General features: G+C 48.5%; 2 protein-coding genes across 2 annotated transcripts; one reads left to right on the forward strand and one right to left on the reverse strand.

Moving 5' to 3' along the window:
- The first annotated feature begins 2,613 nt into the window (after window positions 1–2,613).
- Window positions 2,614–3,503, forward strand: LOC123453033 (actin-depolymerizing factor 3-like). Its single transcript, XM_045129794.1, has 2 exons — window positions 2,614–2,811; window positions 2,905–3,503. Exons 1-2 carry the CDS (start codon window positions 2,629–2,631, stop codon window positions 3,334–3,336), a joined length of 615 nt encoding a protein of 204 aa, XP_044985729.1. The 5' UTR covers window positions 2,614–2,628; the 3' UTR covers window positions 3,337–3,503.
- Window positions 3,504–5,775: 2,272 nt separating this feature from the next.
- LOC123453034 (disease resistance protein RGA5-like) lies at window positions 5,776–12,074 on the reverse strand. The gene is made up of 5 exons (XM_045129795.1): window positions 10,471–12,074; window positions 7,961–9,955; window positions 7,161–7,881; window positions 6,846–7,082; window positions 5,776–6,187 (listed from the first exon to the last, which is right to left on the reverse strand). The coding sequence occupies exons 1-5, from the start codon at window positions 11,079–11,081 to the stop codon at window positions 5,951–5,953; spliced, it is 3,801 nt and encodes a 1,266-aa protein (XP_044985730.1). The 5' UTR covers window positions 11,082–12,074; the 3' UTR covers window positions 5,776–5,950.
- Between the last annotated feature and the right edge of the window lie 342 nt (window positions 12,075–12,416).

A 12,416-nucleotide genomic window follows, 5' to 3' on the forward strand; every position in this document is an offset into this window, starting at 1 on the left:
GCGGACGTCGAGGAGACGCGCGGCGCGTCCGCTTCGCGTCCGACCCGACCCATTCCAGGCGCAATTTAGGGCCGGAAATGGGTCGGCACGGACGCGAGGCGGACGCGATTTGCCTTTGGGTCGACGCATTGAGCGTCCACTTTTGTCCGCGCCGACCCAAACGGATGCAGACGGACGAAATGGGTCGCCCCATTGGAGTTGCTCTTACTCTTAGAGCAACTCAAACGGGGCGATCCAAACGTACGCGCGCTTTGTCCGCCTTTTATCGTTTGGGTCGGCTGCCCGCTTGGCGTCCGCCCTGTTTTCTTTTTGGGTCGATCGTGCCCCAAACGCGGACGACTCACTTAATGTCGCACATTTAGATTAAAAAGGCTCCTGACCATAGATCATGGCAACGCCCAAGAGTTCATGTCGACACGATGCCAGCAGCAGGCATACATTACAGCCTACAGAAAACCACCAAGTGGTTCATGCTGGCACACTTGCCAGCGGCCGACACACATGCCAGCACACCAAAAGGAGCGGGAATTCGACCACGCCATGTCGGTCCGTGGTCATGCCAGTACACTTGTCAGCATACAAAAAAGGGACATGATCTCCGTCGCAGATCATAACTGGTCGAACTTGAGCATTTCAGCCTGCATCTTCTCAAACCATAGCTTCTTCCTCGAGACAGTGTTTAGATCAACCTTCATGATCTCCACACCCATCTTCATGCTTGCAGAGCCACTTCTTTCGCCTTGGTCTTGGCATTGGCGGCCTCGATCTCGAGCATCTTGGCTTTTTTCGCCTCCTCCAACTCAAGCATCTTGGCTTGCTTCTCCGCGTCCATCTCGAGCCTCCTCCTTTGAATTTTCATGAAGGCGTTCATTTGCTCTTCCTTTTCTTGCCGGTGCTTCTCCTCCCTCAAGTCTTTCTTGCTTATCATGTCGTCCACTTTTGAAGCCAGGCGGTTGACGTCGCGTCCCGCTTGTCCTCCTTCTTCGAGTTGGTCTTCCCCCGCGGTCGAGCCTTCTCGCCGTCACCATGGTCCTCCACAGCTCGCCCCCCACCCGCCAAGAGGGCGGCATATTGCGCCTTGAACTTCTCCTCCCCGTTGATGACAGTCCGGCAATGGGAGAGATGGAAGGGCTTGGGCGTCAACTCCACGCTCATCGGGCGTCAACTCCTTCTTCTTCTTCTTCTTCTTCTTCTTGGGCGGTGCGGCGGTCTTGCAGGAGGTGCGAGGCTTGCCTCTACCTGCGGGGGCGGTGTTGTACGAGGCGAGGGAGGCGAGGCCGGTGGCAGCCTCGAGTTCGTCGCCCATGGCGGTGGGAGCAGGCGCGGGAGCGAGCGAGAGGGTTTGGGGAAAGTGGGAGGAAAAAGTGTCCGCTTTGCTGCCGATTGACGGGCCAGGGAGGGGAGTAGGCGCGCGTCACGCACGTCTGTTTCGTGTCCGTGCTGATGCAAATCAAGCTTAAAATTGAGCCGGGAATGGATCGGCACGCGGACAAAAAGCGAACGCACGTATGTTTGGGTCGACGCACTAGGTTAATTTTTTGTCAGTACGAATCTAAACGTTCCGTTAGAGTACGTTAGTTGCCCTTATTGCCGCCGCTGATCTGGACCGAATCTCTCCCTAATAATAAAGCAAATATGATTTCTGGTCGTCCGTCCTGGCATTTTTGTGAAAAAGTCCCTCCGTTTTTAGTTAATCAACCCGCGGTCCTTTTTTAAGTGAGGAAACGTTTCGTGGTGCCACTTTTACAAAAAAAAAAGCCCCCGACGTTTCCTGAAATCAACCCGCAGTCCGGATTTAAGTCAGAAAACGAATCCTTTTTTGCATTGTTCAGAAAACCCCCTGATGTTTCACGTAATCAATCCGTGCTTCGTATTTTAACAAAAAAAAAACCTAACTTTTCAGTTAATAAATCCAAATTTTATCTAAAACAAAATTATCCATATCTTTTAAACCGTAACTCCGATTTTAACATGTTATATATGAAATTTGATTAAAAAATATGTAGAATCTAAATAGGATGTTATTTTTAGCTGTTGAATACTTCTTAAATATTATTTTTGGTGCAAACTTAATCTGTAGTGTACGGTCCTTTTTTCTCTCTCTTTCCGGCGACGATACGAATTGCAATAAACATCCGTTAAATTAAAACCAAATTGAGAGGAAAGAAAACATCGTTAACCACACATGCTCACCTTTGAAAAACCTCGTGGGGAGAAACAACATATTTTTCATCTTATTTCGAGTGATTGTACATTCAAACGCGTTTTTATTGTGTGAGTACTAAAACCATCGTCGGCAACATAAATATGATGTCATGTGAAAATATATTGAGTTCAGAGCGTGTGTTATTTTCTTTTTCGTTGCAACGCATGGCTTTTTTTTTTTTTTTTTGCTAGTAAGGATAAAGCCAATCGAAAGGACACATCCCTCGCACCCTGCCGACCACGCGAGCGGAACAGAACTGGCCACACACCACACCACGCCGTCGACCTCCCTAAGTTTAAACTATTCAGCGTGACTCACTGCAATGATTCTTCTTCCCGCTCCATCATCCACCCGTCCAGAACAGTCGGCACCATCGATGTCGACGGCGACGTCCGAGCGCCCACACGTACGTGTACACCTCCATGACTTTATCTCGCCGACATGGTCACGCCCATCCTATAAAATCACCACACGAGACACTGCTCAATCAACAACACATCATCACAGCCAACCATCAGCTTTCATCATACGAGCAGCTCCTGTCTCAGCATCAGCACACACAGATTTTCCCTCGCTCGAGCCAACCTCCGGATCCATCAACAATGGTGAGCACTATTACGACCTGCTCTGCTTCTTCTTCTTGATCAGTTCGAATTAGTTCGTGATTAATTTACATAAAAGTTTGGTTGGGTGCGCAGGCGAACTCTGTGTCGGGAGTGGCGGTGAGCGAGGAGTGCGTGAAGGTGTTCCAGGAGCTGCGGGCGGAGCGCAAGCACCGGTTCGTGGTGTACAAGATGGACGACGACGCGGACGCGCAGCAGGTGGTGGTCGACAAGGTGGGCGGCCTGGAGGCCAGCTTCGACGACCTGGCGGCGGCGATGCCGGCCGACGACTGCCGCTACGCCGTCTACGACCTGGACTTCGTGTCGGAGGACTCGGCGGGGGACACGCCGCGGAGCAAGATCTTCTTCATCCACTGGTCGCCGGAGGCGGCCGACTCGAGGAGCAAGATGGTGTACGCCAGCTCCACGGAGGGGCTCAAGAAGGAGCTGGACGGCGTGCAGATCGACGTGCAGGCCACCGACGCCAGCGAGCTCACCCTCGACATCCTCAAGGACTACACCACCTAATTGAGCTAATACATCCATCCATCACGCACGCAGGCGACTGGATCCAAATAATGTTCTTCCATGTGTGAATGATTTGAGTGGTTTTTCTCTTCGAGAATTGAGTGCTTGGTTTATTCCTTAGCAGAAAAAAAAACATAATGACAGCAGTCGATTTTTTTTTCAGTTTATAAGGAGCTCTCTGCTCTTGCTTTCATTTTAAATGAAACCGATAAAAAAAGAGAGTGACATGCGTCGGGAAGCGTAACCATCCGATGAGTGCGTCTATGGCCGCCCGATTAGCCAGCTGGCCCACGGCCTATGTCGTCTGTGGGTAGTTTCCCACATAGCCCCCCCCCCCCTCCCCCCTCCCCTCTCGCAGCAGATTGCAGTTGGTCACTTCCCGCCCCGTCGCCGATCGTCGGCCGGCTCCAGCAGGACGCTATCGCTCCTCGTAGCAAAATCAACGGAAAATATGCCCCGTGCCTCAAACGTTGCAGCACCTAGTCCCGTCGTCGGCGTAGCACGTCCGTCGTGCCACCACCGTGTTGTCGTCCGCTCATACCATCAGTGCTCCCTAGTTGAAGCTTTTTTCACATGTGGAAGCTTTTCCGTCATTTGCCGCTTGAAGCATTTCCTCTCACCAGTTGAAGTTTTTCCACCGTCGCTTGAAGCATTTTCCACCATTGAAGCTTTTTTCGCGGTGGAAGATTTTCCTCATGCCACTTCGAAGCTTTTTCTCTAGCCGGATGAAGCTTTTTCATAGTCGGTTGAAGCTTTTTCAACAAACGGCTGAAGCATTTTCTTTCGGATGGAATCTTTTTTCGCTTGAAGCTTTTTCCATAGCAGATACTTGACTACTTCCAGCAAAAATTGATGTCGGATGTAGCAAAAGAAGTAGCTGAATGCAGCTTCGACAGCCAGTTCCCCCATCACGACAGCCAGTTCCCCCATCACGTAGTCCTTCCATGTATCATTTTTTTTCCCACGGTTCCAGCACACCGCATATATGGTTCGAGCACAGCCAGTTGTCGGTTGTAGCATCGCAACGTTGTAGCCATAGCAGTGCACGACGCCGGTCGCAGAACTACCTCGCCATGGGTGTAACACGCACCAAAACCATGCCGGCAACGGGGCCGTGGTTGCAACTCTAGCATCCGGGTCTAGGATGGGAGGGGCAAGGGGGTTGGCTGAGCGGTCATGGCCGACACTAGTAGGAGCGGCCGGTGCTGAATCTCATGGAGGGGATTTCTCTAGCTGGAGAAAGAAAGAGAGATGGAGGAGGTGCGAGTGACGGGAGGAAGAGGATAAAGGGAGGGAGGTGGGAATTTTTGTCCAAAAGACTAACTGACGAATGGAATTGACAAAAATATCATCTCTAAGACAAATTACCAGATCAGACCAGCCTAACCGTGACGATGGGTGTGCCAGCTGACACGTAACGCCTGCCGTCGCATGCCAAGGCGGCAGCCCCTGCCGCAGCCAGGTGCGGGATAGAACGAGAGACAGGGCTAGGGCCTGCCGCCAGGCATGCACGGTTGCTGTGTTTGCATTCGGTGAGGAAATACCAATGCATGTGGTTACAAAAAATAAAAAAGAAGACTGCATGCATCCAAAACATAACACAGGAGGAAGAGGATTGTGTATGGCATCACCAGCTTATACTCACTCCGTTCCAAAATATAAGACCTTTTAGGAATTTCATTAGGAGACTACATACAGAGCAAAATAAGTGAATCTATACTCTAAAATATATCTATGTACATCCGTATGTAGTTTATAGTACAATCTTTAAAAGATCTTATATTTAGGAACGAAGGGAGTATATAATACAAATATAAATAGGATGTGCATGCCGCCTGGCTACATGTTCCGTTCGTGGTTGTTGTTTTTCTGTGGCCACTGGCCGCCTCACATCCTGGCGACAAGGGCTGCGTTTAGATAAAAATTCGGGAGGTGGAAGAAGATAAGACACAGGGAAAAAAAACTATGCGCGTGGTGTAAGCAGCGAGACGCAGGCGGGCGATGTGCGGGATGGAACGTTGCGCGCGCCGGCCGACGCGCCGTCTAGAAGCGTTTACCTAAAAAAAAGGCATCCGGTTATAGCGATACATGATACAGGAACAACCAAGCTGAACACTCAAACAGTCATCGGGCACAGCCAAAAACTCTACTCAGGTACTAGTAGTACAAAGCAGAACACAGAAACGCAAACCATTTATGAAAAGACATCCAAGTTCGCTATTGCAGTATTCTCTATTTACAAACCAACCAGCTTGTACTTCCAAAAACAATGCCACACCTCTCCACAGCAGAATAGCCCTCAGCCCCCAGCATGGTCAAGGTAACCCAAGTAGTACTAGTTCAAAAACTATGTTCACTGGATTACGCGGGTAAGCATGATCAAGGGCATGTCATACCCCAGCTTTCCCCGGTAGAAAATGCTGTGTTAAAGCCACCTTCTTCGGAGAAAGGGGTTTTAGAGACCATTTTATATATGGAATGGAACATAATAAAGCATTGGGATTAGACAATAGACATCATCCTACATACTTTGACAGACGAGCACAGCAGCATCAAAGTTATGAACCAATAATCATCATACGTAGTTTGACGGGTGAGCACAGTAAAACCAACGTTACGACCAGGCCAGATCGCCGATGCACGAAGGTGCACTAATGGAAAGGGCCAGACTTTCTTGTGAATGATCTTTCAATGATAGGCCGCCATGATCTATAAATAAGACAACTACAGTTATGTCATCATGAAAATGCCTCCGAACGCCCCTATCTATCTTCTTGAGATCTGAGAAACGCATGTCACGTTTCCGCGCTGCTTCCTGTAGAGCTGCTTTTACAAGCCTTTTTGCAATTCCCTGAATAAAAAAAAGGCATGCCAGTTAAAAAAAATACAATTTTTCTCTTGGAAATTAAATAATTAAATAAATACAAAAACTATCCTTGCACCAAGTGAATTAAATTTATGGTTCACATTACATGGACTACAGAGCATCTCAAATTGCAAGCCATATCTGTTTATCTTTACTTGGCTGCTTCAGACATAGCGTTATAGTACAAACCAAGAGTATCAAGAGCACTAAACAGAAATGCATATGGCAGGAATCCCTAGGAACTTGAAATAATAGAAATAACTGGTGTTCTTTTCTTGTAAGTAGCTAGACTTCATTACTTGTATGTACCTACAATGAATGGCCCGGTACATATTTAGCATGTAGATAACTACTTCCATGGCCTGGATGAAGTAAGGAAAGAGTTAACAACAATTCCCCAGGTACTCCTAGTTTTCTAATGCAAAGCAAAACTTCCCTACTGTAACAATGTTTATAAGTTTGCATTAAAAGGTTTGAATGAAGGCATACAGATTTAATAGACGTGTTTGATGGTAAATGTTATGGCCATAGAGATTTCACAAATTGGTCGATTTTAGATCATCTTAGGCAACAGTTGAAAACCAAGAAGCATTATTACATAAACAAGCCGAATGAGAGAAAATATACAAGTGTGGAGGCTTACAGTACGCCCATGTTTGTGAACAATCTTGACGGCTGTCTCATTACTCAAGTGTTCCCACAGGCCATCGGAGGCAAATATGATGAAACGATCACTTGGTTGAAGACTGTGTGACATGATAGATGGGCTGGCACTCAATATAGGCCGGCTGAATGGTTCCCGGAGCTTAAACATACTATGGAGCGGTTCCCTGTTAAACCGCTGGTGTTTCAAGTATGCGTCACCTATTGTTCTTGAAACCTGCATCATCCACCGCGTAAGCACTGAACATGAATACACGTACAACAATACAGAACCAAACATTAAGATAAGAACGACCTGTATGATGCCTTTCACTCTCCAGACATTATCCTTAAACACCACAATATGCGGATCATCAGGGTGCTGAGCCCAGAGCTCCTGCCTGACACTCTCGTCAGAGGCATTATGTTCAGTCGACAGCTGCACTGAGGAAATCTGCCCACTGAGATCAGCTTTTCCAAGAACAGCTCGGGAGTTCCCGAGGTTTGCGATGAAGAGAGTCCGCTGGCACACGATGCCGACGAGGCAGCATGACCCAACGGCGGCAAGCTGGGGCTTGACTGACCATTGTTTCTCTACATGAGCGATGTAGCTTTCATCTGTGTCCAGGAAAGCCTTCCTGATGGTTTCATCTGTCACGCCCTGCCAGTTAGACGTGGCTTCGGATTGGAGATTAGGGAAGAGATGCTCAGAAGTGAAGCGGGCAGCTTCGTTGCCACCGTGACCATCAAAGACACCGACAAAGGTGCCGAGGGTAGGAGACGACTCTACGCGACAATGGTCCTCCATCAGATTATTAGCCTGGACATAAGCCATGGAGAGCTCACCAGCGTTGCATTGTGCAAGATTGTGCCACCGGAGGAGGCCGTTGTGGCCCTCATTGCCGGCTTTCAAGGTCTGGGGCCTGGCTTTCAAGGTGCGCCTGGCCCTGGACCACGCAGAAAGGAGCTTCTGGCCGTATAGCCTGTCAGTGGGTCTCTGAGGAAACGAGGGAGAGGCCCCCGGCAGCATAGAAATCCTGATTACAGCAACCGTTTAGCATCACACAAGAAAAATAGGTTGAAGATCAATAAATAAAAGAAAGGAAAAATCCATACCCGCTATCAGGTTGTGGGTCCCCATCATCCCCTTTGTACCCGTAGTCTGTGTTTTCCAGGATCTCACCTTGTTCTTCCATAATCACAACTGCTTGGTCTGGTGTCGTGATAATTCTATCTTCATCGGCACAGAAATTCCAGTTCACCAGTTGACCGTTGATTTTTGGATTTTTCGAATCATTGCTAACAGAAATCCTCAAGGCAGACTCTGTGCCAGCAGCACCTACACCCCCGATTTTAGCAGATATCTCTTTAAGCCCTGCCAAGTGCTCAATGCAGATAGGTACAACTCCATGCTGCTGCACTTCCTGGACACTGAAGAGTAGCTTGAGCTTCCGAAGATTAGGCATTGCACCAGCCTCGAATTTCAGCAAAGGTTCAGTGCACCTCAACTTGAAGTACTTGAGAGCTGAAAATCCGGACTTGCCAAAGACAATCCTCTCTGCCGGCGCTATCTGGATATACAGCAAGAGAGCACTGAGGGCAGGCAATCCTTTAACGATATCCATTTCACTGTTAGACAACTCTCTAATTGCTATCTTTAGAGTGCAGAGTTTGTCAAGTGTCTTAAACCACCTTGGGAGGCTGGGAAAGATGCAAACCCGTGGCAATAGCTCAAGCTTCTCAAGATGGGCCAGAACAGGGGACACGCTGCTCAAGCCATCACACGAAATGCTCACACTTGAAGTATTTACAGGAAAGGAACCTGCAGCTGCCATAATTATAGACTTGAGGTTGTTGAGTTTGTGGAGAATTGAGCCCAGGTATTTCAAGGTAACCTCCAGATTCTCAATTGGCTGTGCTGTAGAAAGGGTGAGATGAAGATCCTGGAGATTGGTCAGCCTGTCAAGGTCCCTCACATTAGGCTGGCTTGGAAGGCAGAGGTGCCGTAAATTCTCCAAATGACCAATATCTGATGGAACAGAAGATAGTCTTCCATCTAATTGCAGTGTCTCCAAGTATTGCAATCCTTTAATCTTGTCTGGCAAATTGATGGTGATATTACACTCAACCATCAGATATCTCAGTCGAAATAGCTCATTGATTCTAGTGAGGTCAAAACTCATCTGATCTTGATCAGCCCAAATATGAAGAATCAGGACTTGGAGAATGCAATAGTCCGGAATGGAAGGCACGCATCTGGAGGATCCACAAAACAGAAGTGATCGAACTTGGGACATTCTGATGCTTTCTGGTATCTTTGCACTTTTTGAACCTCCAAACTGGAGGGACAATCGACGAACCTTGTCAGGAAGCAGCAGAGTTGATTCAAAATATTTCACAACAATGATGAAATTATCCTCAATAGATTTGTACCTGATAAGATCCATTACCATGTGATTAACTGTACATGACAACACCTCCCCATCGTAGTTGGTGTCAACAGGTTGGATCATACCTCTTCTGACGAGCTCGTCGAAGCAACCATAATCGGTGTCACTGACCAAACTTTCAGCTACCCATTGCTTCACCAAATCATCCTTCGTGATAGTGCAGCCCTCTGGATACATACCAAGGTAGAGCAAGCATGTCTTCAAATGAATTGGAAGCTTATTGTAAATAAGGATTAGAACATCTTTCATCCCTTGGGAAGTAGGATCTATCCTCAAAATGGAGGGGAGAGAACTTTCTACCTTCTCCCACATTGCAGGGTTCCACTTGCTTGGGAGCAACAGGCTTGCTATACTTACAATTGATAATGGTAAACCACTGCATTTCCTGATAATCCTATCTGCAACTACTTCAAACTCTTTAGGGCAAGCATCTTCACTTTCGGAACCAAAAACATTATTGAAGAATAATTTCCGAGCTTCACCATCATTAAGAGGTCTCATCTCAAATATGTATTCTGTCTCATAACCAGAGCATGCTAATGCTACATCCTCAACTTGTGTGGTTGTCAGTATTCTGCTGCAACGATCACCATAAGGAAAAGCACGGCTAATAATATCCCATTCTGATGATGCCCATAAATCATCAACTACAATGAAATAGCTGCAAGTCATGACAAATATATTTGGTCAAGCTTACACAAAAGAAACACAATTAATACAAAACTTGATTTATCTCTAAAAGAAATACATAAGAACAAGAACACATACAACTAAGGAAAGAGTAATTGGCGATGTTTATGAGAAAAACATTAGACTTATCTCCTGATTTTTTTTAGTTTTCTGAGGAGAGCGAACAATGTACTTCTTTTGAGAAAATGGACAGTCTACATGAAAGGGTGGATCCATGAGTTTGGAGTTTGAGTACGTCAGCATCTCAAAAAATGTCATAAAACTCATAGATACGCCATGTTAGAACATTGATGATACCTTTAGAAGTTCATGATACATATGATGAAATGTGAACCTTACAAGAAAAGAAAAGGACAAATTCGAAGCGCGATATGATAATTACTAAAATCCACTTCAGCCAAATAAAATTTCCATAATATCATTTCGGCGACGGATTAAACTTTGCACCTCATGACTCACGAGGTGATACTATCAATAGGGAAATACCTTTTTCCTTGAAGATGTTTGATGATACTGTCAATAAGGTCCTGCGCATCAGAAAAGGAATGAGTCCGTGGTGCTTTAGTTTGTGAGAGGACGCTGGTGAGAAGCCTCCTCATATCGGGATTTCGGGACACCCTTACAAAAGCCCGGCACTGGAACTCCCGTCCATACCGATGATATATGGTTCTCGCAACCGTAGTTTTTCCCACTCCTGCAGATCCAGAGATAGATATTACCTTGAGTTGCTTCTGGTTGTCATCGCCAAAAGCCAGCAAGTTAACAAGCTTCTTCATGGGTTGCTCTACACCAACTAGGCTACAGCCAGCGGTGTTCACATGGACATTGGAGATCGACACGGCCGACACCGGCAGGTCGAGGGGCAGTTCAGGTGTGTGGCGGCTGGTACTGGCTTGCCCATGGTCAGGTTTGATGGCTGTCTCTGGAGCAAACTGGAAACTTTTGCATCTTTCTCTCGCATCATCCAAACGAGCCATTAAATGTGAGAAATCCTGTGCAATCTGGGGCAAGCGCTGCTTCCGCTTATTGATAATCCAACTAAGAAGAGAGCTTCTGCCGACAGCAACGCCATCGCCGGTGCCGGCACCGGATTGCATAACGTTGTCGAATAAGTCCTCCGTGTCGTAAGCAAGTTCCCGGACTTCCTTGGTCCACCATTTGGGCGTGGCACCGAGGTCCAGATCTGCATCCGGCACATCCTTGAGTCAGTCGTACAATCCTTCTAGACCTTCTCTGAGAAGCCGGATCCCGTTCGCAGTAAGCCCCCCTGGAAGACGGTGGTCGGAAGACTCGAATGAATGGAGTCGCCGGAGGAGGCGACCCATGGGGCCGAGCAAAGCCGTGATGGGGGGATCCTGCATATTTGCCTCAAGCGAAGCGGAATCAGGACTGCCCCCCATCTTCACCGGGACCGTGTCCCTCCTCGCTGAGTATGTAGCGTCATCCTTGTCGGGCAGCGGCATGGGTTCCGACGACGACCTCGCCGGCGTCTCCTCCAGTGTGGTCTCCTCCATTCTACTCCGTGAACTCGAGATCCGCTCTGGGCTCGCGTTCGCGAGCTCAGACCAGATCGCGTCCGTCGTCGCTTGGTCCGAGGACGACGGAGCGGCGTCCTCCTCGTGCGGCAGCGGCAGAGGGTGGGGCAATGGCATGGGTTTCGACGAGGACCTAGCCGGCGGCACCTCCATGCTACTCTGCGACGACGAGATCGGCGCCGAGCTCGTGGACATGAGCCAAGACCAGACCACATCACTCCTCGCTGAATACGAGGATGACGGCGCGGCGGCGAGCGAATAGTCCAGGGGAGGCGAGGAGCTCCCGACCTCGACGACATGGCGCAGCCGCCCCTGCCTGGTCAGACGGGGCCGGTGCTCGGTCTCCGGAAGAAGGTATCCGCCATCGCGGCGGGGGGTGCGGGTGGGAGACGCGGGCGTGGAGGTGGATGCGCGGGCGGGGAAAGCGGGCGTGGAATCGGAGGTGTCGTAGGCGGAGCGCCTCCACCAGGCCATCCGGAGGGGGGGAGCGGTGAGCTTTCCGGAGGGGAGGAGGGGGGCTACTGGACTACTGACCACAGTGGTAATGGCGCGGTTGGGGTGGAGGAACAGGAGGGGAAGGAAGGTTGAAGACGACGACCCCGTCCTTCTTTTTTCCGAAAAAAAACACACAGAAAAAAATCTTAATTTTAGATCTGGTAATAATTATTGGAAAATGATAACGGTCACGCATGTTACACTTCACCCACACGCATCTATTAGAATTTCAGTGCCACGTAGACATTGTCGTCTGTGGGCGTTGGAAAGTTCACCCACACGACCCACAACGCGCGGTTGCCAACTGCAAAATATGAGCGAACCAGTTTTTACCCACACAGTCACCACCTAGTTCACGCGTGTGTGGCCGAACTACTCTTCACCCACACGACGCTCGTACGT

This window comes from Hordeum vulgare, chromosome 5H, assembly GCF_904849725.1.
Source record: "Hordeum vulgare subsp. vulgare chromosome 5H, MorexV3_pseudomolecules_assembly, whole genome shotgun sequence".
NCBI lineage: Eukaryota > Viridiplantae > Streptophyta > Magnoliopsida > Poales > Poaceae > Hordeum > Hordeum vulgare.

Coding starts and splice junctions, on each gene's coding strand:
- LOC123453034 (XM_045129795.1), bottom strand. CDS start 11,081: ATGCAATCCGGTGCCGGCACCGGCGATGGCGTTGCTGTCGGCAGAAGC. Junction 7,882..7,960: donor GACCCACAACCTGATAGCGG/GTATGGATTTTT, acceptor TGCTGTAATCAG/GATTTCTATGCTGCCGGGGG. Junction 6,188..6,845: donor TTCACAAACATGGGCGTACT/GTAAGCCTCCAC, acceptor TTTTTTATTCAG/GGAATTGCAAAAAGGCTTGT.
- LOC123453033 (XM_045129794.1), top strand. CDS start 2,629: ATGACTTTATCTCGCCGACATGGTCACGCCCATCCTATAAAATCACCA. Junction 2,812..2,904: donor CTCCGGATCCATCAACAATG/GTGAGCACTATT, acceptor TTGGGTGCGCAG/GCGAACTCTGTGTCGGGAGT.